This window comes from Coturnix japonica, unplaced genomic scaffold, assembly GCF_054131305.1.
Source record: "Coturnix japonica strain WE unplaced genomic scaffold, WE-NBRP24 Scf085, whole genome shotgun sequence".
Classification (NCBI taxonomy): domain Eukaryota; kingdom Metazoa; phylum Chordata; class Aves; order Galliformes; family Phasianidae; genus Coturnix; species Coturnix japonica.
The window spans coordinates 334,748-360,715 of record NW_028188988.1 but is presented as its reverse complement, the minus strand read 5'-3'; the positions used below and the strand labels follow the sequence as shown (position 1 = coordinate 360,715).

General features: G+C 53.7%; 1 protein-coding gene and 1 long non-coding RNA gene across 3 annotated transcripts; one reads left to right on the top strand and one right to left on the bottom strand.

Annotated features, from left to right (window-relative positions):
* Nucleotides 1-364: 364 nt before the first annotated feature.
* Nucleotides 365-4,579, top strand: LOC146751486 (uncharacterized). Its single transcript, XR_014941504.1, has 2 exons — nucleotides 365-2,655; nucleotides 3,028-4,579. It is a non-coding gene; the product is annotated as an uncharacterized LOC146751486 (long non-coding RNA).
* Nucleotides 4,580-7,455: 2,876 nt separating this feature from the next.
* FOSB (FosB proto-oncogene, AP-1 transcription factor subunit) lies at nucleotides 7,456-24,424 on the bottom strand. 2 transcript variants are annotated; one of them, XM_085534552.1, is made up of 5 exons: nucleotides 24,318-24,424; nucleotides 23,722-23,973; nucleotides 19,584-19,955; nucleotides 17,648-17,755; nucleotides 7,456-13,353 (listed from the first exon to the last, which is right to left on the bottom strand). In XM_085534552.1, the coding sequence occupies exons 2-5, from the start codon at nucleotides 23,845-23,847 to the stop codon at nucleotides 12,946-12,948; spliced, it is 1,014 nt and encodes a 337-aa protein (XP_085390678.1). In that variant the 5' UTR covers nucleotides 23,848-23,973; nucleotides 24,318-24,424; the 3' UTR covers nucleotides 7,456-12,945. The 2 variants fall into 2 exon arrangements, with proteins under 2 accessions (XP_085390678.1, XP_085390677.1); XM_085534551.1 differs by lacking the exon at nucleotides 24,318-24,424 and having other exon boundaries at nucleotides 23,722-24,098.
* Between the last annotated feature and the right edge of the window lie 1,544 nt (nucleotides 24,425-25,968).

Here is a 25,968-nt window from a genome sequence, read left to right as displayed (position 1 = left end):
GGACCCCCCCCAAATTCATTACCCCCCCCAAATTAAAGGGACCCCCCCCCCCATTAAATCCCCCCCCCCATTAAGGGGATCCCCCTCAATTAAAGGGACCCCCCCACATTTAGGGACCCCCCCACATTCATCACCCCCCCCCCCAAATTAAAGGGACCCCCCCCCCATATTCATCAGCCCCCCAAGTAATGGGACCCCCCCCCAAATTACAGGGATCCCCCCCAAAATTAAGTGGACCCCCCCACACATTCATCACCCCCCCCCATTAAATGGACCCCCCCCAATTAAGGGATCCCCCCCCCTCCCACCCCCCAATACTCACCATTGGGGGGGGGGGGGCAAAAGGGACCACCCCCCTCCCCCCCCCTCTATTTCTATATGGGTCCGTCCTCCTTTGCACGAGGAAAATCCTCGTGCAAGAACATGGTGCAAGAGCCATATATACATACAGACATACATAGGTGTTGGTGCTGGAGCCTCGTGCAAGAGATGCACTAGTGCAAGACCCTGGTGCAAGAGACGTAGTCGTGCAAGGGCACGAGAGCAACAGCTGCCCTTGTGCAAGGCATAGGTGCTATTTGCCCTCGTGCAAAGGGGCCGCTATTGTGCAAGAGATGCTATTGTGCAAGGGACGTCCTCTTGCAAGAGCCTGGTGCAAGGGTTGCATGCAATAACTCCCCTTGTGCAAGAGACATCCTCGTGCAAGGAAAATCCTCGTGCAAGAGAGATCATTGTGCAAGATAATGGTGCTAGATCTTCATGCAATAGCTGCCCTCGTGCAAGAGATTGGTGCTACAGTTTCCCTCGTGCAAGAGATGTACTTGTGCAAGAGGAGACTGGTGCTAGGGTTGCATGCAATAGCTCCTCTTGTGCAAGGGATCGGTGCAAGAGCAGCCCTTGTGCAAGGGAAACCCTCGTGCAAGATAATGGTGCTAGATCTGCATGCAATAACTGCCCTTGTGCAAGGTAATGGTGATTTAACAGCTGCCCTTGTGCAAGAGAAATCATCGTGCGAGGAAAATCCTCGTGCAAGGAAAATCCTCATGCAAGAGACATCCTTGTGCAAGACCCTGGTGCAAGATAATGGTGCTTAAGTTGCATTTAATAGCTCCTATTGTGCAAGGGATTGGTGCAAGAGCAGCCCTCGTGCAAGAGAAATCCTTGTGCAAGGAAATCATTGTGCAAGAGAGATCCTCGTGCAAGATATTGGTGCTAGATCTGCATGCAATAACCCCCCTCGTGCAAGATAATGGTGCTAGTGTCTCCCTTGTGCAAGAGAGATACTTGTGCAAGAGGAGACTGGTGCTAGGGTTGCATGTAATAACTCCCCTTGTGCAAGGGATCGGTGCAAGAGCAGCCCTTGTGCAAGAGACATCCTCGTGCAAGATAATGGTGCTAGATCTGCATGTAATAATTCCCCTTGTGCAAGGTAATGGCGATTTAACAACTGCTCTTGTGCAAGGGATCGGTGCAAGAGCAGCCCTCGTGCAAGAGACATACTTGTGCAAGGAAATCATTGTGCAAGAGAGATCCTCGTGCAAGATAATGGTGCTAGAGCTGCATGCCATAACCCCCTCGTGCAAGGTAATGGTGCTAGAGTTTCCCTTGTGCAAGAGATACACTTGTGCAAGAGGAGACTGGTGCAAGAGTTGCATGTAATAGCTCCTCTTGTGCAAGGGATCGGTGCAAGAGCAACCCTCGTGCAAGAGACATCCTCGTGCAAGGAAAATTCTCGTGCAAGAGAGATCCTCGTGCAAGATAATGGTGCTAGATCTGCATGCAATAACCCCCCTCGTGCAAGATAATGGTGCTAGAGCCACCCTTGTGTGCAAGAGATGTACTTGTGCAAGAGGAGACTGGTGCAAGAGTTGCATGCAATAAGTCCCCTCGTGCAAGAGATTGGTGCAAGAGCAGCACTTGCGCAAGAGACAATCCTCGTGCAAGGAAATCATTGTGCAAGAGACAATCCTCGTGCAAGGAAATCATTGTGCAAGGAAAATCCTCGTGCAAGAGAGATCATCGTGCAAGATAATGGTGCTACAGCTGCATGCCATCACCCCCCTTGTGCAAGATAATGGTGCTAGAGTTTCCCTCGTGCAAGAGAGATTTACTTGTGCAAGAGGAGACTGGTGCAAGAGTTGCATGTAATAACTCCTATTGTGCAAGGGAGCAGTGCAAGAGCAGCCCTTGTGCAAGAGATATCATCGTGCAAGGAAAATCCTCGTGCAAGAGAGATCCTCGTGCAAGATAATGGTGCAAGATCTGCATGCAATAACTCCCCTTGTGCAAGATAATGGTGCTAGAGTTTCCATCGTGCAAGAGAGATACTTGTGCAAGAGGAGACTGGTGCTAGAGTTGCATGTAATAGCTCCTCTTGTGCAAGGGATTGTTGCAAGAGCAGCCCTTGTGCAAGGGAAACCCTCGTGCAAGATAATGGTGCAAGATCTGCATGCAATAACTCCCCTTGTGCAAGATAATGGTGCTAGAGTTTCACTCGTGCAAGAGAGATACTTGTGCAAGAGGAGACTGGTGCAAGAGTTGCATGTAATAGCTCCTCTTGTGCAAGGGATTGGTGCAAGAGCAGCCCTTGTGCAAGGAAACCCTCGTGCAAGATAATGGTGCTAGATCTGCATGCAATAACTCCCCTTGTGCAAGGTAATGGTGATTTAACAGCTGCCCTCGTGCAAGGGATTGGTGCAAGAGCAGCCCTCGTGCAAGGAAATCATTGTGCAAGGAAAATCCTCGTGCAAGAGAGACCCTCGTGCAAGATAATGGTGCTAGAGCTGCATGTAATAACCCCCCTCGTGCAAAATAATGGTGCTAGAGTTTCCCTTGTGCAAGAGAGATACTTGTGCAAGAGGAGACTGGTGCAAGAGTTGCATGTAATAGCTCCTCTTGTGCAAGGGATTGGTGCAAGAGACATCATCGTGCAAGAGATATCCTCGTGCAAGATATTGGTGCTAAGGTTGCATGCAATAACTCCCCTTGTGCAAGGTAATGGTGATTTATCAGCTGCCCTCGTGCAAGGGATTGGTGCTAGAGCAGCCCTTGTGCAAGAGAAAATCCTCGTGCAAGGAAATAATTGTGCAAGAGAGATCCTCGTGCAAGATAATGGTGCTAGATCTGCATGCAATAACCCCCCTCGTGCAAGATAATGGTGCTAGAGTTTCCCTTGTGCAAGAGAGATACTTGTGCAAGAGGAGGCTGTTGCTAGAGTTGCATTTAATAGCTCCCCTCGTGCAAGGGATTGGTGCAAGAGCAGCCCTTCTGCAAGAGACATCCTCGTGCAAGGAAAATCCTCGTGCAAGAGAGATCCTCGTGCAAGATAATGGTGCTAGAGTTGCATTCAATAACTGCCCTCGTGCAAGAGATTGGTGCAAGAGCAACCCTCGTGCAAGAGAAATCCTCGTGCAAGGAAATCATTGTGCAAGAGTGATCCTCGTGCAAGAGACATCCTCGTGCAAGATAATGGTGCTAGATCTGCATGCAACAACCCCCCCTTGTGCAAGATAATGCTGCTAGAGTTTCCCTCGTGCAAGGGATTGGTGCAAGAGCAGCCCTTGTGCAAGAGACATCCTCGTGCAAGGAAAATCCTCGTGCAAAAGAGATCCTCGTGCAAGATAATGGTGCTAGATCTGCATGCAATAACCCCCCTCGTGCAAGATAATGGTGCAAGAGCAGCTCTCGTGCAAGAGACATCCTCGTGCAAGGAAATCATTGTGCAAGGGAGATCATCGTGCAAGATAATGGTGCTAGAGTTTCCCTCGTGCAAGAGATACTTGTGCAAGAGGAGACTGGTGCAAGAGTTGCATGCAATAAGTCCCCTCGTGCAAGGGATCGGTGCTAGAGCAGCCCTCGTGCAAGAGACATCCTTGTGCAAGGAAAATCATCGTGCAAGAGAGATCCTAGTGCAAGATAATGGTGCTAGATATGCATGTAATAACCCCCCTCGTGCAAGGTAATGGTGCAAGAGCCACTCAATGCGATCCTCGTGCAAGAGACCGTCGTGCAAGGCCCGTCCTCGTGCAAGAGCCGCCATTATGAAGGTTAACAGCCCCATCCTCGTGCAAGAGACAGTCGTGCAAAATCCTCGTGCAAGGGCAGCCCTCGTATATAAGACTTTATAGGTGCCCCCCCCCTCGTGTGAACCCCCCCATCCTCGTGCAAGAGCTGCCCCCCCCCCCCCCCCCCATTGGGGTTACTCGAGGTCACAGCGTGTCACGTGACCACACACATCCCCCCCCCAAGTGACCTCTAGTAACCCCCGATGACGTCACACGAGGGGGCGGGGCCTCACAGCCGCTGCCAGCCACACGCACACCCCACGTGACCACCCCCACCCCCCTCTATATATCCCATAATGCTTTGCGTGGGGGACCCTATACTACCCCCCCCCACTCACATCCCGGAAGTGCTTTAACCCCCCCCACCCGGAAGTGATGTAACCTATCCGGAAGTGGTGTAACCTACCCGGAAGTGATGTAATCAAACCCGGAAGTGTTGTAATCAAACCCGGAAGTGATGTAATCAAACCCGGAAGTGCTGTAACCCCCCCACTATAAACAAGGCCTTGAACCAATGGCGGCTTCGCTTCTCATTGGGGATATTGGGGATGTGGCCCTTCTGGTATCTCTTTGTGGAAGTCTCTATGGTATTTTGGACCCTTTAGTGTGGTCCTCCAACAACTCCATGGTCCTCCAGCCACTCTATGGTCTTCCCACTAACTCTATGGGCCTCCCACCAACTCTATGATCCTTCTGCCACTCTATCACACCCTTGACACCTCTATGGTCCTCCAGCCGCTCTAAGGTCCTCCAGCCACTCTATCACCCCCTCGCCAACTCTATGGTCCTCCCACCAACTCTATGGTCCCATTGCCACTCTATCACCCCCCTTCCAACTCTATGGCCCTTCAGCCAACTCTATAGCCCTCCCACCAACTCTATGATCCTTCTGCCACTCTATCACACCCTTGACAACTCTATGGTCCTCCAGCTGCTCTATGATCCTCCAGCCAACTCTATGGTCCTCCAACCTCTCTATGGTCCTCCAGCCAACTCTATGACCATCCTGCCAACTCTATGGTCCTCCCACCATCTCTATGATCCTCCAGCCAACACTATGGCCCACCTGCCACTCTAAGGTCCTCCAACAACTCTATGGTCCTCCAACCTCTCTATGATCCTCCAGCCAACTCTATGGTCCTCCTGCCAACTCTATGGTCCCATTGCCACTCTATGGGCCTTCTCCCAACTCTATGGTCCTCCCACCACTCTAAGGTCCTCCAACAACTCTATGGTCCTCCAACCGCTCTATGGTCCTCCCACCTACTCTATGATCCTCCAGCCAACTCTATGGCCTACCTGCCACTCTATGGTCCTCCCACTACTCTATGGTCTTCCAACCGCTCTAAGGTCCTCCAACAACTCTATGGTCCTCCTGCCACTCTAAGGTCTTCCAGCCAACTCTATGATCCTCCCGACACTCTAAGGTCCTCCAACTACTCTATGGTCCTCCCACCAACTCTATGATCCTCCTGCCAACTCTATGGCCCACCTGCCACTCTAAGGTCCTCCAACAACTCTATGACCCTGCAGCTACTCTATGGTCCTCCAGCCACTCTATCACCCCCTCGCCAACTCTATGGTCCTCCCACCAACTCTATGGTCCCATTGCCACTCTATGGGCCTTCTCCCAACTCTATGGTCCTCCCACCACTCTAAGGTCCTCCAACAACTCTATGGTCCTCCAGCCAACTCTATGGCCCTCCCACCATCTCTATGGCCCTCCATTCACTCTATAGCCCTCCCACCAACTCTATGATCCTTCTGCCACTCTATCAACCCCTAGCCAACTCTATGGTCCTCCAACCACTCTATGGTCCTCCAGCCACTCTATGGTCCTCCAGCCAACTCTATCACCCCCCTGACAACTCTATGGTCCTCCAGCTGCTCTATGATCCTCCAGCCAACTCTATGGTCCTCCAACAACTCTATGGTCCTCCAACCTCTCTATCATCCTCCAGCCACTCTATGATCCTCCTGCCAACTCTATGGTCCCATTGCCACTCTATCACCTCCTAGCCAACTCTATGATCTTCCCACCATCTCTATGGTCCTCCAGCCAACTCTATGACCATCCTGCCAACTCTATGGTCTTTCTCCCAACTCTATGGCCCTCCAGCCACTCTAAGGTCCTCCAACAACTCTATGGTCTTCCAACCACTCTATGGTCCTCCCGCCAACTCTATGATCCTCCCAACACTCTAAGGTCCTCCAACTACTCTATGGTCCTCCACCAACTCTATGGTCTTCCCACTAACTCTATGACCATCCTGCCAACTCTATGGTCCCATTGCCACTCTATCACCTCCTAGCCAACTCTATGATCTTCCCACCATCTCTATGGCCCTCCAGCTACTCTAAGGTCATCCAACCATTCTTATGGTCCTCCAGCCACTCTATGGTCCTCCCACCAACTCTATGTCTCTTCTGTTACTCTATAGTCCTCCAGCCAACTCTATGGTCCCATTGCCACTCTATGGTCCTCCCGCCAACTCTAAGGTCCTCCAACAACTCTATGGTCCTCCATCAACTCTATGGTCCTCCAGTCAACTCTATGACCATCCTGCCAACTCTATGGCCCTCCCACCAACTCTATGGCCCTCCAGCCACTCTAAGGTTATCCAACCACTCTATGGTCCTCCCTCCACTCTAAGGTCCTCCAACAACTCTATCACCTCCTAGCCAACTCTATGGTCCTCCAGCCAACTCTATGGCCCTCCCACCATCTCTATGGTCCTCCATTCACTCTATAGCCATCATGTCCCCCCCCCCATCACCTCCAACCCCCCCCCCCCCCCCCCAACAAAGTAACACTGGGGGGGGGGGGGGGGATGACAATAGAACACAATGGGAGGGGGGGGGGTCGTATTCGATCCAAAGCTGCTTTATTGATCACTGAGGGGAGGGGGGGGGGGGGGTTAACAATAAAAGGGGGGGGGGGGGAAGCAAAGGGGTAAGAGCAGAACAAACCCCCCCCCCCACCCTCCAATAACCCCCCCCCCAATACGGCGACATGGTCACAAATACAGCACAGGCAGTTGGGAACGACATTAATTATCATCATCATCATTAATGATACAAAATTAAACGTCTCCCGGAGCTATTGAGAGGGGGGGGGGGGGGGATAATAAGGGGGGGGGCAACAAAAATATATATATTTATATATATAATAATATATAGTTCGTATAATACATAGAGAGAGAGAACAGAGTCAACGCCGAGCAAAGCTTTGGGGTGGGGGGGGAGGATTAAAATTGGGGGGGGGGGGGGTCGGCGTGCGGGAGGGGGGATATTATAGGGAGGGGTTAAAAGGGGGGGTGGGGACACACGAAGGGATAATGGGGCTGGAGCCCCAGCATCAGCGGTGGAGCATTTAATGGGGGATGGGGTGAAATGGGGGGGTGTGGGGTGGGGGTCATGTCCAATGGGGGTCTCCAATGGGGATATTCTTAAGGGGAGATTCAATGGGGTGGGGGACAACCCCAATGGGGTGGGAGTACCCCCAGTGGGGCTTAACAATGGGGTGGGGGCACCCTCAATGGGGTGGGGGCATCCACAATGGGGCCTACAATGGGTTGGGGACACCGTCAATGGGGTGGGGGTACCCTCAATGGGGTGGGGATGCCCCCAATGGGACCTACAATGGGTTGAGGGCAGCCCCAATGGGGTGGGGGTACCCTCAATGGGGTGGGGACGCCCCCAATGGGATGGGGGTACCCTCAATGGGATGGGGGTACCCTCAATGGGACCTACAATGGGTTGGGGACACCCTCAATGGGGTGGGGACAACCCCAATGGGGTGGGGGCATCCACAATGGGACCTACAATGGGTTGGGGGCATCCTCAATGGGGTGGGGACACCCTCAGTGGGATGGGGGTACCCTCAATGGGACCTACAAGGGGTTGGGGGCAGCCCCAATGGGATGGGGGGACCCCCAATGGGGCCTACAATGGGGTGAGGGCATCCTCAATGGGGTGGGGACACCCTCAATGGGGACTACAATGGGTTGGGGACACCCCCAATGGGACCTACAAGGGGTTGGGGGCACCCTCAATGGGTGGGGACACCCTCAATGGGGCCTACAATGGGGTGGGGTCACCCCAAATGGGTTGAGGGCCCTCTAAGTTGACACTATGGGGATGTTCTCAATGGGGGTGGAGATGGGACATTGCCATTGTCCCCATAAGGGATAACCCCCATATGAAGTCCCCCCCCCCCCCCAATGAAATCCCATAGGACGATGTGGGGCTTGGGGACGCCTTTATGGCCATCGCTATAGGGATGGAGATGGAGCTTGGGGCCCCATTGGGGACATTAGAAGTGATGGGGACATTGGGGACGTGGTAAGGGCACCTCCAACGCACCGCGGTGATAAAGGCGACCCAAAATGGGGGCTAGAAACCCAAAATGGCCCAAAAAGGCTCAAAAATAGGCATAAAAACCCAATGAAAGGCCAAAGAACGACCATAAAACCCAATGGGGGCACAAAGAACGACCATAAAACCCAATGAAAGGCCAAAGAACGACCATAAAACCCAATGAAAGGCCAAAGAACGACCATAAAACCCAATGGGAGCCCAAAGAACCACCATAAAACTCAATGAATCCTTGAAGAACCGCCATAAAACCCAATGAATGTCCAAGGAAGCACCATAAAACCCAAAGAATCCATTAAGAACCACCATAAAATCCAATGGGAGCCCAAAGAATCACCATAAAACCCGAAGAATCCTTGAAGAACCACCATAAAACCCAATGGGAGCCCAAAGAACTGCCATAAAACCCAATGGGAGCCCAAAGAACGACCATAAAACCCAATGAATGTCCAAGGAAGCACCATAAAACTCAATGAATCCATTAAGAACCACCATAAAACCCAATGGGAGCCCAAAGAACCACCATAAAACCCAATGAAAGGCCAAAGAACGACCATAAAACCCAATGGGAGCACAAAGAACCACCATAAAACTCAATGAATCTTCAAAGAACCACCATAAAACTCAACGAATCCATTAAGAACCACCATAAAACCCAATGGGTGCCCAAAGAACGACCATAAAACCCAATGAATCTTCAAAGAACCACCATGAAACTCAACTAATCCTTGAAGAACCACCATAAAACTCAATGGGAGCCCGAAGAACTGCCATAAAACTCAATGAATCCTTGGAGAACTACCATAAAACTCAATGAATCTTCAAAGAACCACCATAAAACTCAATGAATCTTCAAAGAACCACCATAAAACCCAATGGGAGCCCTAAGAACGACCATAAAACCCAAAGAATCTTCAAAGAACCAACATTAAACTCAACAAAAGTCCGAAGATCCGCCATAAAACTCAACTAATCCTTGAAGAACCACCATAAAACCCAAAGAATCTTCAAAGAACTGCCATAAAACTCAATGAATCTTCAAAGAACCACCATTAAACCCAACAAAAGTCCGAAGAACCGCCATAAAACTCAATGAATCCATTAAGAACCACCATAAAACCCAAAGAATCCTTGAAGAACCACCATAAAACTCAATGAATCTTCAAAGAACCACCATAAAACTCAATGAATCCTTGAAGAACCATCATAAAACCCAATGAGAGTCCAAAGAACCACCATAAAACTCAATGAATCCTTGAAGAACCACCATAAAACCCAATGGGAGCCCAAAGAACCACCATAAAACTCAATGAATCTTCAAAGAACCACCATAAAACCCAATGGGGGCACAAAGAACCACCATAAAACCCAATGAAAGTCCAAAGAACCACAATAAAACTCAATGAATCTTCAAAGAATGACCATAAAACCCAATGAATCCTTGTAGAACCACCATAAAACCCAATGGGAGCCCAAAGAACCACCATAAAACTCAATGAATCTTCAAAGAACCGACCATAAAACCCAATGAAAAGCCAAAGAACGACCATAAAACCCAATGGGAGCCCAAAGAACGACCATAAAACCCAATGAATCTTCAAAGAACCACCATGAAACTCAACTAATCCTTGAAGAACCACCATAAAACTCAATGGGAGCCCTAAGAACCACCATAAAACTCAACGAATCCATTAAGAACCACCATAAAACCCAAAGAATCCTTGAAGAACTACCATAAAACTCAATGAATCTTCAAAGAACCACCATAAAACCCAATGGGAGCCCAAAGAACCGCCATAAAACTCAATGAATCCTTGAAGAACCACCATAAAACTCAATGAATCTTCAAAGAACCGCCATAAAACCCAATGGGTGCCCGAAGAACCACCATAAAACCCAACTGGAACCCAAAGCTCCCCCCAAAAACCCCAACAAACCTTCCAAGAACCCAAAATACCTTAATCCCCCCCAAAAACCCCAAATAGAAGAACCCAATAAGAGGCGAATAACCCCAAATCAAGCCTGGTTGGGTTGGGATCGAGCCTTATTTTGGGCAGCCCAAATAGAAGAACCCAACCCAACACCCCAACCCCAAATAGAAGAACCCAATAAGAGGCGAATGACCCCAAATCAAGCCTGGTTGGGTTGGGATCGAGCCTTATTTTGGGCAGCCCAAATAGAAGAACCCAACCCAACACCCCAACCCCAAATAGAAGAACCCAATAAGAGGCGAATGACCCCAAATCAAGCCTGGTTGGGTTGGGATCGAGCCTTATTATGGGCAGCCCAAATAGAAGAACCCAACCCAACACCAACGCGGTTCCGAAGGAGGTGCCTGCTATCCAATATCAAGCCTGGTGGGGTTGGGATCGAGCCTTATTTTGGGCAGCCCAAATAGAAGAACCCAACCCAATGCCCCAACCCCAAATAGAAGAACCCAATAAGAGGCGAATAACCCCAAATCAAGCCTGGTTGGGTTGGGATCGAGCCTTATTTTGGGCAGCCCAAATAGAAGAACCCAACCCAACGCCCCAACCCCAAATAGAAGAACCCAAACCAACGCGGTTCCGAAGGAGGTGCCCGCTATCCAATATCAAGCCTGGTTGGGTTGGGATCGAGCCTTATTTTGGGCAGCCCAAATAGAAGAACCCAACCCAACGTGGTTCCGAAGGAGGTGCCCGCTATCCAATATCAAGCCTGGTTGGGTTGGGATCGAGCCTTATTTTGGGCAGCCCAAATAGAAGAACCCAATAAGAGGCGAATAACCCCAAATCAAGCGTGGTTGGGTTGGGATCGAGCCTTATTTTGGGCAGCCCAAATAGAAGAACCCAACCCAACGCCCCAACCCCAAATAGAAGAACCCAACCCAACACCAACGCGGGGCCAAAGGAGGTGCCCGCTATCCAATATCAAGCCTGGTTGGGTTGGGATCAGGCCTTATTTTGGGCAGCCCAAATAGAAGAACCCAATAAGAGGCGAATAACACCAAATCAAGCCTGGTTGGGTTGGGATCGAGCCTTATTTTGGGCAGCCCAAATAGAAGAACCCAATAAGAGGCGAATAACCCCAAATCAAGCCTGGTTGGGTTGGGATCGAGCCTTATTTTGGGCAGCCCAAATAGAAGAACCCAACCCAACGCCCCAACCCCAAATAGAAGAACCCAATAAGAGGCGAATAACCCCAAATCAAGCCTGGTTGGGTTGGGATCGAGTCTTATTTTGGGCAGCCCAAATAGAAGAACCCAATAAGAGGCGAATAACCCCAAATCAAGCCTGGTTGGGTTGGGATCAGGCCTTATTTTGGGCAGCCCAAATAGAAGAACCCAACCCAACGCCAACGCGGTTCCGAAGGAGGTGCCCGCTATCCAATATCAAGCCTGGTTGGGTTGGGATCGAGCCTTATTTTGGGCAGCCCAAATAGAAGAACCCAACCCAACACCAACGTGGTTCCGAAGGAGGTGCCCGCTATCCAATATCAAGCCTGGTTGGGTTGGGATCGGGCCTTATTTTGGGCAGCTTAAATAGAAGAACCCAACACCAACGCCCCAACCCCAAATATAAGAACCCAACACCAACGCGGTTCCGAAGGAGGTGCCCGCTATCCAATATCAAGCCTGGTTGGGTTGGGATCGAGCCTTATTTTGGGCAGCCCAAATAGAAGAACCCAAAACACCAACGCGGTTCCGAAGGAGGTGCCCGCTATCCAATATCAAGCCTGGTTGGGTTGGGATCGAGCCTTATTTTGGGCTGCCCAAATAGAAGAACCCAATAAGAGGCGAATAACCCCAAATCAAGCCTGGTTGGGTTGGGATCGAGCCTTATTTTGGGCAGCCCAAATAGAAGAACCCAAACCAATGCGGTTCCGAAGGAGGTGCCCGCTATCCAATATCAAGCCTGGTTGGGTTGGGATCGAGCCTTATTTTGAGCAGCCCAAATAAAAGAACCCAACCCAACGCCCCAACCCCAAATAGAAGAACCCAATAAGAGGCGAATAACCCCAAATCAAGCCTGGTTGGGTTGGGATCGAGCCTTATTTTGGGCTGCCCAAATAGAAGAACCCAACCCAACACCAACGTGGTTCCGAAGGAGGTGCCCGCTATCCAATATCAAGCCTGGTTGGGTTGGGATCGAGCCTTATTTTGGGCAGCCCAAATAGAAGAACCCAATAAGAGGCGAATAACCCCAAATCAAGCCTGGTTGGGTTGGGATCGGGCCTTATTTTGGGCAGCCCAAATAGAAGAACCCAATAAGAGGCGAATAACCCCAAATCAAGCCTGGTTGGGTTGGGATCAGGCCTTATTTTGGGCAGCCCAAATAGAAGAACCCAACCCAACGCCAACACGGTTCCGAAGTAGGTGCCCGCTATCCAATATCAAGCCTGGTTGGGTTGGGATCGAGCCTTATTTTGGCCAAGGGGAAGGGGATAAGAGGGATGAAAGTGGGTTGTGGGTCTTGGGGAGGGGGTTGTGGGTTCATAATGGGGTTTGGGGGGGGGGATAAGCCATTCACAACGCGAGGAGCGAGGGAGAATTCAAGGAGTCCGAGGACTGGTCGCTGCTGCTGCTCCGCTGATGAGAGGCTCCGCAGGTGGATCCCTCTGGGTAGGTGAACACAAACGAAGACGTATAGGATGGGTTAGGTTGGACTTGGGGGATCCCCGACGCGTAGATACAGCTGGGGAAGGGACCTTGGGTGCCCGGCTGGTAGGAGAAGGTGACGGGCCCCGATGGTTCTTCCTTGTTTAAGGTGCTCACCTCGACGGGGCCGGCACCCAATGGAAGGGGTTCCTCATATGGGATCTTACAAGCGGGAGCGTGGGCAACCAAAACGAATTCAAGACGTTCTTTTTCTTTCTGGAGTTCGGCGATTTCCGATTCCAGTTCGGCTTTTTCTTCTTCGAGTTGGTCTGTTTCCTAATGTAGGGGGGGTTATTGGGGGAGGGGGGAGAGATAAGAGGGTCGTTGAGGTGGGGGGAGATCAATAGGGTTGGGGTAGATCAATAGGGTGGGGGTAGATCAATAGGGTTGGGCCCATTGCGACCATCTTGGTCATCATTGATGGTCATTGGGGAGGGGGGAGAGACATAAGAGGGTCGTTGAGGTGGGGGTAGATCAATAGGGTTGGGGTAGATGATCAATAGGATTGGGGTACATGATCAATAGGGTTGGGGTAGATCAATAGGGTTGGGGTGATGCTGATAAGCTTTGAGCCTATTGCGACCATATTGGTCATCATTGATGTTATTTGGGGTGGGGGGGAACCATAAGGGGGTCGTTGAGGTGGGGGTGGATCAATAGGGTTGGGGACCCATAAGGGGGTCGTTGAGGTGGGGGTAGATCAATAGGGTTGGGGTAGATCAATAGGGTTGGGCCCATTGCCACCATCTTGATGGTCTTTGGGTCTTGGGGACCATATTGGTCATCATTGATGGTCTTTGGGGTTGAGGGGACCCATAAGGAGGTCGTTGAGGTGGGGGTAGATCAATAGGGTTGGGGTCGATCAATAGGGTTGGGGTGATGTTGATCTACTTTGGGTCTATTGCGACCATCTTGGTCATCGTTGATGGTCTTTGGGGTTGGGGGGGACATATAAGGGGGTCATTGAGGTGGGGGTAGATCAATAGGGTTGGGGTAGATCAATAGGGTTGGGGTAGATCAATAGGGTTGGGCCCATTGCCACCATCTTGATGGTCTTTGGGTCTTGGGGACCATATTGGTCATCATTGATGGCCTTTGGGGTTGGGGGGAACCCATAAGGGGGTCATTGAGGTGGGGGTAGATCAATAGGGTTGGGGTAGATCAATAGGGTTGGAGTGATGTTGATCTGCTTTGAGCCCATTGCGACCATCTTGGTCATCACTGATGTTATTTGGGGTCGGGGGGAACCATAAGGGGGTCGTTGAGGTGGGGGTGGATCAATAGGGTTGGGGACCCATAAGGGGGGTCATTGAGGTGGGGGTAGATCAATAGAGTTGGGGTGATGCTGATCTACTTTGGGTCTATTGCGACCATATTGATCATCATTGATGGTCATTGGGGAGGGGGGAGAGAGATAAGAGGGTCGTTGAGGTGGGGGGAGATCAATAGGGTTGGGGTAGATCAATAGGGTTGGGGTAGATCAATAGGGTTGGGGTAGGGTTGGGACCACCATTACCCCCATCCAACAGCCCCATAAGTGACATGGGACCACTATTGTCCCTATAGATGATATGGGGCCACCACTGTCCCTATAGATGACATAGGGCCCCCACTGACCCCATAGATGACATAGGGCCACCACTGACCCCATAGATGACATAGGGCCACCACTGACCCCATAGACGACATGGGACCACCACTGACCCCATAGATGACATAGGGCCACCACTGACCCCATAGATGACATAGGGCCCCCACTGACCCCATAGACGACATGGGACCACCACTGACCCCATAGATGACATAGGGCCACCACTGACCCCATAGATGACATGGGGCCCCCACTGACCCCATAGATGACACAGGGCCACCACTGACCCCATAGACGACATAGGGACCACCACTGCCCCCCATAGACAACATAGGGCCACCACTATCCCCTATAGACAACACGGGACCACCATGTCCCCATCCAACAGCCCCATAGGTGACATGGGACCACCACTGACCCCATAGACGACATGGGGCCACCACTATCCCCCATAGACGACATGGGGCCACCACTGACCCCATAGACGACATAGGGCCACCACCGACCCCATAGACGACATAGGGCCACCACTGACCCCATAGATGACATGGGGCCACCACTGACCCCATAGACAACACGGGACCACCACAGCCCCCCATCCAACAGCCCCATAGATGACATAGGGCCACCACTGTCCCTATAGGCGACACGGGACCACCACTGCCCCCCATAGACGACATAGGGCCACCACTATCCCCCATAGACAACATAGGGCCACCACTGACCCCATAGACGACATGGGGCCACCACTGACCCCCATAGACGACATGGGGCCACCACTGCCCCCCATAGACGACATGGGACCCCCACTGACCCCATAGATGACATAGGGCCACCACTGACCCCATAGATGACATAGGGCCACCACCAACCCCATAGATGACATAGGGCCACCACTATCCCCCATAGACGACATGGGGCCACCACTATCCCCCATAGATGACATGGGGCCACCACTGACCCCATAGACGACATAGGGCCACCACTGTCCCCATAGATGACATAGGGCCACCACTATCCCCCATAGACGACATAGGGCCACCACCGACCCCATAGACGACATAGGGCCACCACTATCCCCCATAGACGACATGGGGCCACCACTATCCCCCATAGACGACATGGGGCCACCACTGACCCCATAGATGACATGGGGCCACCACCGACCCCATAGATGACATGGGGCCACCACTATCCCCCATAGACGACACGGGACCACCATGTCCCCATCCAATGACCCCATAGACGACATGGGGCCACCACTATCCCCCATAGACGACATGGGGCCACCACTGACCCCATAGATGACATGGGGCCACCACCGACCCCATAGATGACATGGGGCCACCACTATCCCCCATAGACGACACGGGACCACCATGTCCCCATCCAATGACCCCATAGATGACATAGGGCCACCACTGACCCCATAGACAACATAGGGCCACCGCTATCCCCCATAGACGACATGGGACCACCATTATCCCCATCCACAGACCCTATAAACAACCTGGGACCACCACTGTCCCTATAGGCGACATGGGGCTCCCACTGACCCCATAGATGACATGGGACCACCACTGACCCCATAGACGACATAGGGCCACCAGCGACCCCATAGATGACATAGGGCCACCACTATCCCCTATAGACGACACGGGACCACCACAGCCCCCCATCCAAAGTCCCTATGGGCAACTTAGGGCCACCACTGTCCCTATAGGTGACATGGGACCCCCACTGACCCCATAGACGACATAGGGCCACCACTGCCCCCCATAGACGACATAGGGCCACCACTGTCCCCATAGACAACACGGGACCACCACAGCCCCCCATCCAACAGCCCCATAGATGACATAGGGCCACCACTGTCCCTATAGGCGATATGGGACCACCACCAACCCCATAGATGACATAGGGCCACCACTGACCCCATAGACGACATAGGGCCACCACTATCCCCCATAGACGACATGGGGCCCCCACCGACCCCATAGACGACATGGGACCACCACAGCCCCCCATCCAAAGTCCCTATGGGCAACTTAGGACCACCACTGTCCCCATAGGCGACATGGGACCCCCACTGACCCCATAGATGACATAGGGCCACCACCGACCCCATAGACGACATGGGGCCCCCACTGACCCCATAGATGACATAGGGCCACCACTATCCCCCATAGACAACATGGGGCCACCACTGACCCCATAGACGACATAGGGCCACCACTGACCCCATAGACGACATAGGGCCACCACTGCCCCCCATAGACAACACAGGACCACCACAGCCCCCCATCCAACAGCCCCATATGTGATGTAGGGCCACCACTGTCCCTATAGATGACATGGGACCACCATGTCCCCATCCAATGACCCCATAGATGACATAGGGCCCCCACTGTCCCCATAGGTGACATGGGACCACCGTTATCCCTATCTAACAGCCCCATAGACGACATAGGGCCACCACTGACCCCATAGATGACATAGGGCCACCACTATCCCCCACAGACGACATAGGGCCACCACTATCCCCCATAGACGACATAGGGCCACCACCGACCCCATAGATGACACGGGACCACCATGTCCCCATCCTATGACCCCATAGATGACATAGGGCCACCACTGACCCTATAGACAACATGGGACCACCACAGCCCCCATCCAACAGCCCCATATGTGACATAGGGCTGCCACTATCCCCCATAGACGACATAGGGCCACCACCGACCCCATAGACGACATAGGGCCACCACTGACCCCATAGACGACATAGGGCCACCACCGACCCCATAGACAACACAGGACCACCACATCCCCCCATCCAACACCCCCCAACCCCCCAAACCCCCAACATAAGACACCCCCTTCCCCCCCATTCCCCCCTACCCACTTACCAACCCCATAAGCCATCACCCCACCCCATAGAGCCCCATATTAAGTGCCCCCCCTGCCCCATAACCTCACCGCCTGCAGTCGGTCCGTCAGCTCCCGACGTCGGTTCCGACATTTGGCTGCCGCCAATTTGTTCCTCTCTCTACGGACGCGACGTTTCTCCTCCTCCTCTGGGGTCAGCTGTTATGGGGTCCATAATAGGGGGGATATGGGGTGGGGGGACATCGTTAATGGGGTGGGAATGGGGAGAGTAATGGGAGACATAGAATGAGCCCAACCAACGCCAACCCAACCCAACTTGGGGTCTTTGGGAACAGGTTATGGGGCCCAACCCCAATCCCAACCCAATTTGGGGTCATTGGGCTCCTGTTATGGGGTCCAGGTTTAGGGTCCCCATTTGGGGTCCTGCTTTGGGGTCCCATATTTGGGGTCCCATGTTTAGTGTCCCCATTTAGGGTCCCTATTTGGGGTCAAGGGGCCTGTTATGGGGTCCTTGTTTGGGGTCCCTATTTGGGGTCAAGGCTCCTATTATGGGGTCAAGGCTCCTGTTATGGGGTCCTGCTTTGGGGTCCCATATTTGGGGTCCCATATTTGGGGTCCCATATTTGGGGTCCCATATTTGGGGTCCTGGTTTAGGGTCCTGCTTTGGGGTCCCATATTTAGGGTCCCATATTTAGGGTCCCATATTTAGGGTCCCCATTTAGGGTACCATATTTAGGGTCCCCATTTGGGGTCCCATATTTGGGGTCCCATATTTAGGGTCCCTATTTGGGGTCAAGGCTCCTGTTATGGGGTCCTGCTTTGGGGTCCCATATTTAGGGTCCCCATTTGGGGTCCAGGTTTAGGGTCCCCATTTAGGGTCCCTATTTGGGGTCCAGGTTTAGGGTCAAGGCTCCTATTATGGGGTCCTGCTTTGGGGTCCTGCTTTGGGGTCCCATATTTAGGGTCCCCATTTGGGGTCCCATATTTAGGGTCCCATATTTAGGGTCCCCATTTGGGGTCCCCATTTGGGGTCCCATATTTAGGGTCCCATATTTGGGGTCCCCATTTAGGGTCCCTATTTGGGGTCAAGGCTCCTGTTATGGGGTCCTCCTTTGGGGTCCCATATTTAGGGTCCCCATTTGGGGTCCAGGTTTAGGGTCCCCATTTGGGGTCCCTATTTAGGGGTCAAGGCTCCTGTTACGGGGTCCTGCTTTGGGATCCAGGTTTAGGGTCCCATATTTAGGGTCCCCATTTGGGGTCCTGGTTTAGGGTCCCCATTTAGGGTCCCTATTGGGGTCCCTATTTGGGGTCAAGGCTCCTGTTATGGGGTCCTTGTTTAGGGTCCCTATTTGGGGTCCCTATTTGGGGTCAAGAGCCCCAGGTTGGGGACAAGGGGCCTGTTTTAGGGTCCAGGTTTAGGGTCCCTATTGGGGTCCCTATTTGGGGTCAAGGCTCCTCTATTATGGGGTCCCTATTGGGGTCCAGGTTTAGGGTCCCCATTTGGGGTCCTGCTTTGGGGTCCCATATTTGGGGTCCCATATTTAGGGTCCCATTTGGGGTCCTGGTTTAGGGTCCCTATTGGGGTCCAGGTTTAGGGTCAAGGCTCCTATTATGGGGTCCTGCTTTGGGGTCCCTATTTGGGGTCCCATATTTAGGGTCCCCATTTGGGGTCCAGGTTTAGGGTTCCTATTTGGGGTCAAGGGGCCTGTTATGGGGTCCTGCTTTGGGGTCCCATATTTAGGGTCCCCATTTGGGGTCAAGGGGCCTGTTATGGGGCCCATGTTTAGGGTCCCTATTTAGGGTCCCCATTTAGGGTCCCTATTTGGGGTCAAGAGACCCAGACTGGGGACAAGGGGCCTGTTATGGGGTCCAGGTTTAGGGTCTCTATTTAGGGTCAAGGCTCCTGTTATGGGGTCCTGCTTTGGGGTCCCTATTTGGGGTCCCCATTTGGGGTCCCTATTGGGGTCCAGGTTTAGGGTCCCCTATTTAGGGTCCCCTATTCAGTGCCCCCCCCCCATATACTCACCGTCTCATCCCTGCTCCGTCTCACTCTGACCCTCGTCGCTCTCACAGGGGGGGGGGCTGTAGAAAACCCCCCCATCCCACCAGCAGCACCAGAATAACTGGGTCCTGGAAGGTCATAAGGATCAACAGGGCACGAGGATGATGATGATGATGAAGGTTGTTGTTGTTGTGCCATAGGACCCCCAGGTTGAGGATGATGATGATGATGATGATGGTGGGGGGGTTGTTGTTGTTGTTGTGGGGGGGGGGCTTGAGTTTGAGCCACCGAAGAGATGAGGGTGGGTTGAACCAACCACTGAAGGTCCTGGCTGCTCGTTATGGCCGTCACCGTAGGGACGAAGGAGCCGGGCATGTCAACCAATGGACTGCAATCCTATAGGGGGGAGATAGGGGTCAATCTATGGGGTGGGGGGGGGAGTGAGACCCCCAAGTACCCCCCCCTAAGGTCATATATAGACATATAGAGGGGGGTCAATGGGGTGGGGACCCCCCCAAGGTCATATATAGACATATAGAGGGGGTCACCCAATGTACTGCAATCCTATAGGGGGAGATAGGGGTCAATCTATGGGGTGGGGGGGGAGTGAGACCCCCAAGTACCCCACCAGGGTCATATATAGACATATAGAGGGGGGTCAATGGGGTGGGGGGGGGAGATGGGGGTCAATCTATGGGGTGGGGGGGGAGTGAGACCCCCAAGTACCCCCCTGAGGTCATATATAGACATATAGAGGGGGGTCAATGGGGTGGGGGTGGGGGGATATGGGGTCTATGGGGGGGTAGGGAGGTTAGGGGGGCAGTGGGACCCCCAACCACCCCCCCCAAGGTCATATATAGACATAGATGGGGGTCAATGTGGGGGTAGGGGGGGAGTGAGACCCCCAACCACCCCCCCAGGTTCATATATACACCCATAGAAGGGGGTGAGACCCCCAACCACCCCCCCAAGGTCATATATATACCCATAGAAGGGGGTCAATGGGGTGGGGAGGGGGGTAGGGGGGGAGTGAGACCCCCAACCACCCCCCCAGGGTCATATATAGACATAGATGGGGGTCAATGGGGTGGGGGGTGAGTGAGACCCCCAAGTACCCCCCCAGGTTCATATATACACATAGAAGGGGGTCAACCAATGGACTGCAATCCTATAGGGGGGAGATGGGGGTCATTCTATGGGGTGGGGGGGGAGTGAGACCCCCAAGTACCCCCCCAGGTTCATATATACACCCATAGAAGGGGGTGAGACCCCCAACCACCCCCCCAAGGTCATATATATACCCATAGAAGGGGGTCAATGGGGTGGGGGGGCGGTAGGGGGGGAGTGAGACCCCCAAGTACCCCCCAGGTTCATATATATACATAGATGGGGGTCAATGAGGGGGTAGGGGGTGAGTGAGACCCCCAACCACCCCCCCAGGGTCATATATAGACATATAGAGGGGGATCAATGGGGTGGGGGTGGGGGGATATTGGGTCTATAGGGGGGGAGATGGGGGTCAATGGGGTCTATGGGGGGTTAGGGGGAGAGTGAGACCCCCAACCACCCCCCCCAAGGTCATTTATATACCCATAAAAGGGGATCAATGGGGGCTTAGGGGGGGAGTGAGACCCCCAACCACCCCCCCAAGGTCATATATAGACATAGATGGGGGTCAATGGGGGGGTAGGGGGAGAGTGAGACCCCCAAGGTCATATATATACATATAGAGGGGGGTCTATGGGGTAGGGGGGGAGTGAGACCCCCAACCACCACCCCAAGGTCATATATAGACATATAGAGGGGGGTCTATGGGGGGGCAGGGGGGGGATATTGGGTCTATGGGGGGGTAGGAGGTGAGTGAGACCCCCAAGTAACCCCCCAGGTTCATATATACACCCATAGAAGGGGGTCAATGGGGGGGTAGGGGGTGAGTGAGACCCCCAAGGTCATATATATACATATAGAGGGGGGTCAATGGGGTGGGGGTGGGGGGATATGGGGTCTATGGGGGGGTAGGGGGGGAGTGAGACCCCCAACCACCCCCCCAGGTTCATATATACACATAGAAGGGGGTCAACCAATGTACTGCAATCCTATATGGGGGGGGAGATGGGGGTCAATCTATGGGGTGGTGGGGGAGTGAGACCCCCAAGTACCCCCCCAGGGTCATATATAGACATAGAGAGGGGGGTCAATGGGGTGGGGGGGGGGGGATATTGGGTCTATGGGGGGGTGAGGGGGGGGATATGGGGTCTATGGGGTTAGGGGGGGAGTGAGACCCCCAACCACCCCCCCAGGGTCATATATAGACATAGAAGGGGGGTCAATGGGGTGGGGGTGGGGATATTGGGTCTATGGGGGTAGGGGGGGAGTGAGACCCCCAACCACCCCCCCAAGGTCATATATAGACATATAGAGGGGGTCTAAGCTCATATATACACATAGAGGGGGGTCAGTGGGGTGGGGATGGGGGGAGATGTGGGTCAGTGGGGTCTATGGGGGGGTAGGGGGGAGTGAGACCCCCAAGTACCCCCCCAGGGTCATATATAGACATATAGAGGGGGGTCTATGGGGTGGGGGGGGGGATATGGGGTCTATGGGGGGGTTGGGGAGGAGTGAGACCCCCAAGTACCCCCCCAGGGTCATATATAGACATATAGAGGGGGGTCAACCAATGTACTGCAATCCTATAGGGGGGGGAGATAGGGGTCAATCTATGGGGTGGGGAGGGAGTGAGACCCCCAAGTACCCCCCCCAGGGTCATATATACACCCATAGAAGGGGGTGAGACCCCCAACCACCCCCCCAAGGTCATATATATACCCATAGAAGGGGGTCAATGGGGTGGGGGGGGGGTAGGGGGGGAGTGAGACCCCCAACCACCCCCCCCCAGGGTCATATATACACATAGAGGGGGGTCTATGGGGGGGTAGAGGGTGAGTGAGACCCCCAACCACCCACCCAAGGTCATATATATACATATAGAGGGGGGTCAAGGGTGGGGGGGGGGGGGGATATTGGGTCTATGGGGGGGTGGGGGGGGTGAGACCCCCAAGTACCCCCCCCAAGGTCATATATACACCCATAGAAGGGGGTCAATGGGGGGGTAGGGGGAGAGTGAGACCCCCAAGGTCATATATATACATATAGAGGGGGATCTATGGGGGGGCAGGGGGGAGATATTGGGTCTATGGGGGGGTAGGGGGGGAGTGAGACCCCCAAGTACCCCCCCAGGGTCATATATATACATATAGAGGGGGGTCAATGGGGTGGGGGGGGGGGGGGTATTGGGTCTATGGGTCTATGGGGGGGCAGGGGGGGGATATTGGGTCTATAGGGGGGGTAGGGGGGAGTGAGACCCCCAACCACCCCCCCAGGGTCATATATAGACATATAGAAGGGGGTCAATGGGGTGGGGGGAGAGTGAGACCCCCAAGGTCATATATATAGACATATAGAGGGGGGTCAATGGGGTGGGGGGGGGATATGGGGTCTATGGGGCGGCAAGGGGGGGAGTGAGACCCCCAACCCCCCCCGCAAGCTCATATATATACATATAGAGGGGGGGGTCTAAGCTCATATATACACATGGGGGGGGGGTCCCAAATAGAGACCCCTCTATATTAAATTAAGCGACCCCCCCCCCAATTTAATTACGTGGGGGGCAACCCCAAATAGCCCCCAACCCCCCCACAGGGTAAAATCAGCCCACCCCCCCTCCATTAAGTTAAATAGGACCCCTTAATTTGAGGACCCCCCCCCTTTCCATTAAGTTCAATGGGGACCCCCCTCCCATTAAGTTAAATGGGAACCCCCTCCCATTAAGTTAAATGGGAACCCCCTCCTCCCATTGAGAACAACAGAAGACACTAAGCCACGCCCCCTTACTACGCAAAGTGGGCGTGGCCACAATTAGACCACGCCCCCTTTCATTCATAATATAACCGAGCTCACTCCCATATATGGCAACCCCACTAACCCCGCCCCCTCCCCCTTCCCATTGGCCAAACCCCGCGTGACGTCAGCACGGCGGCTCCTCGCTCTACGCACGCACGTACGCAACGCACGTGCGTCACCACGTTACGTTACAACTAGCGTCACGCACGCATTAAGCTCCGCCCCTTCCGGTTTCCTGATGCGCCCCCTTCCGGTTCGTTACCTGAACGGCAGCCGTCGTTGTCGGGCTACCGAACGAATCCACCGATGAAATATATTGAGATTCAACCGATGGAGACGAACTACAACGTGAACCGGAATCGTAATCCCCCGGGAAACCTTGATACATGGCCCCGGGCCGACTTGAATCACGTCTCCAAGCCAAGGTTGCGTTTGAGGCCTAGTTAAAAAGGCTTTAATGGCATCGTATAACGGGGGGGTTCGGTTCGGTTCCGGTTCCGGTTCGGTTCCGGTTCCGGTTCGGTTCCGGTTCCGGTTCGGTTCCGGTTTAGTTCCGGTTCGGTTCGGTTCCGGTCCCGGTCCGGTTCGGTCCCGGTTCGGTCCCGGTCCGGTTCGGTTCCGGTTCGGTTCGGTTCCGGTTCGGTTCCGGTTTTGAGCTTGAAACAACCGGTTTTAGGCTTTAATTCGGTTATAAATCCCCGGTTCTGGTCCCGGTTCGGTTCCGGTTCGGTTCCGGTTCCGGTTCGGTTCCGGTCCGGTTCCGGTTTTGAGCTTGAAACAACTGGTTTTAGGCTTTAATTCGGTTATAAATCCCCGGTTCTGGTCCCGGTTCGGTTTCAGTTCCGGTTCGGTTCGGTTATAGGATCCGGTAGCGGTTTTAAGCTTGAAACAACCGGTTTTAGGCTTTAATTCGGTTATAAATCCCCGGTTCTGGTCCCGGTTCGGTTCCGGTTCCGGTTCGGTTCCGGTTCGGTTATAGGATCCAGTAGCGGTTTTAAGCTTGAAACAACCGGTTTTAGCCTTTAATTCGGTTATAAATCCCCGGTTCTGGTCCCGGTTCGGTTCCGGTTCTGATCCCGGTTCTGATCCCGGTTCGGATGTGAAATAATCCGGTTCAACGATGAAAATCCCGGTTCTGAGCCCGGTTCGGCGGTGGAAATCAACACTAAAAGTCTCCGGTTCCGGTTCTGGTTCTGAATCCCGGTTCGGTAATGGACAAACCCGGTTCCGGTTCGGTAATAGAAATACCCGGCTCCGGTTCCGAGCTCCGGTTCCAGTTTGGTAATAGAAGTCCCGGTTCGCTGCTCTGGGGTCCCGGTTAAAGTCCCGGTTCCGGTTCGGTTGTGGAAGTCCCGGTTCTAAACCCGGTTCGGAGATGGAATGACCCGGTTCCGAGCTCCGGTTCGACTCTGTTAGATCCCGGTTCGGGTCTCCGGTTCCGGGCTCCCGTTTATCAATGGAAGTCCCGGTTCCGGGTCCCGGTTCAATAGAAACCCGGTTCGGATCCCGGTTCCAGGTCCCGGTTCGGTCCCGGTTCGGTCCCGGTTCGGGTCCCGGTTCGTTAATGGAAGTCCCGGTTCGGTCCCGGTTCGGGTCCTGGTTCGTTAATGGAAGTCCCGGTTCGGTCCCGGTTCCGGGTCCCGGTTCGTCAATGGAAGTCCCGGTTCGGTCCCGGTTCGGGTCCCGGTTCGTCAATGGAAGTCCCGGTTCAGGGCTCTGGGTCCCGGTTCGGGGCTCCGGGTCCCGGTTTGTTAATGGGAGTCCCTGGTTCAGGTCTCTGGGTCCCGGTTCGGTCCCGGTTCGGGTCCCGGTTCGTTAATGGAAGTCCCCGGTTCGGGTCTCCGGGTCCCGGTTCGTCAACGGGAGTCCCCGGTTCGGGGCTCTGGGTCCCGGTTCGGTCCCGGTTCCAGGTCCCGGTTCGTTAATGGGAGTCCCCGGTTCGGGTCCCGGTTCCGGGTCCCGGTTCGTTAATGGAAGTCCCGGTTCGGGGCTCCGGGTCCCGGTTCGTTAATGGAAGTCCCGGTTCAGGGCTCCGGGTCCCGGTTCGGTCCCGGTTCCGGGTCCCGGTTCGTCAATGGAAGTCCCGGTTTGGGGCTCCGGGTCCCGGTTCGGTCCCGGTTCCGGGTCCCGGTTCGTTAATGGAAGTCCCGGTTCGGGGCTCCGGGTCCCGGTTCGGTCCCGGTTCGGGGTCCTGGTTCGTCAATGGGAGCCCCCGGTTCTTTGCTCCGGGTCCCGGTTTGTCAATGGGAGTCCCCGGTTCGGGGCTCCGGGTCCCGGTTCGGGTCTTTAAGTCCCGGTTCCGATTCCGGTTCGGGTCCGTTTCCAAGCTGTAAATCCCCGGTTTGGGTCTGTAGGGTTCGGTATGACCCGGTTCTAATTGTAAATCCCGGTTCCGAGTCCAATTACCGGCTTAAAGGGACCCGGTACCGTGAAATTAAAGCCCGGTTCTGTGTTATAAATCCCGGTACCGTGTTATAAGTCCCGGTTCCGAATCCCGGTACCGTGTTAT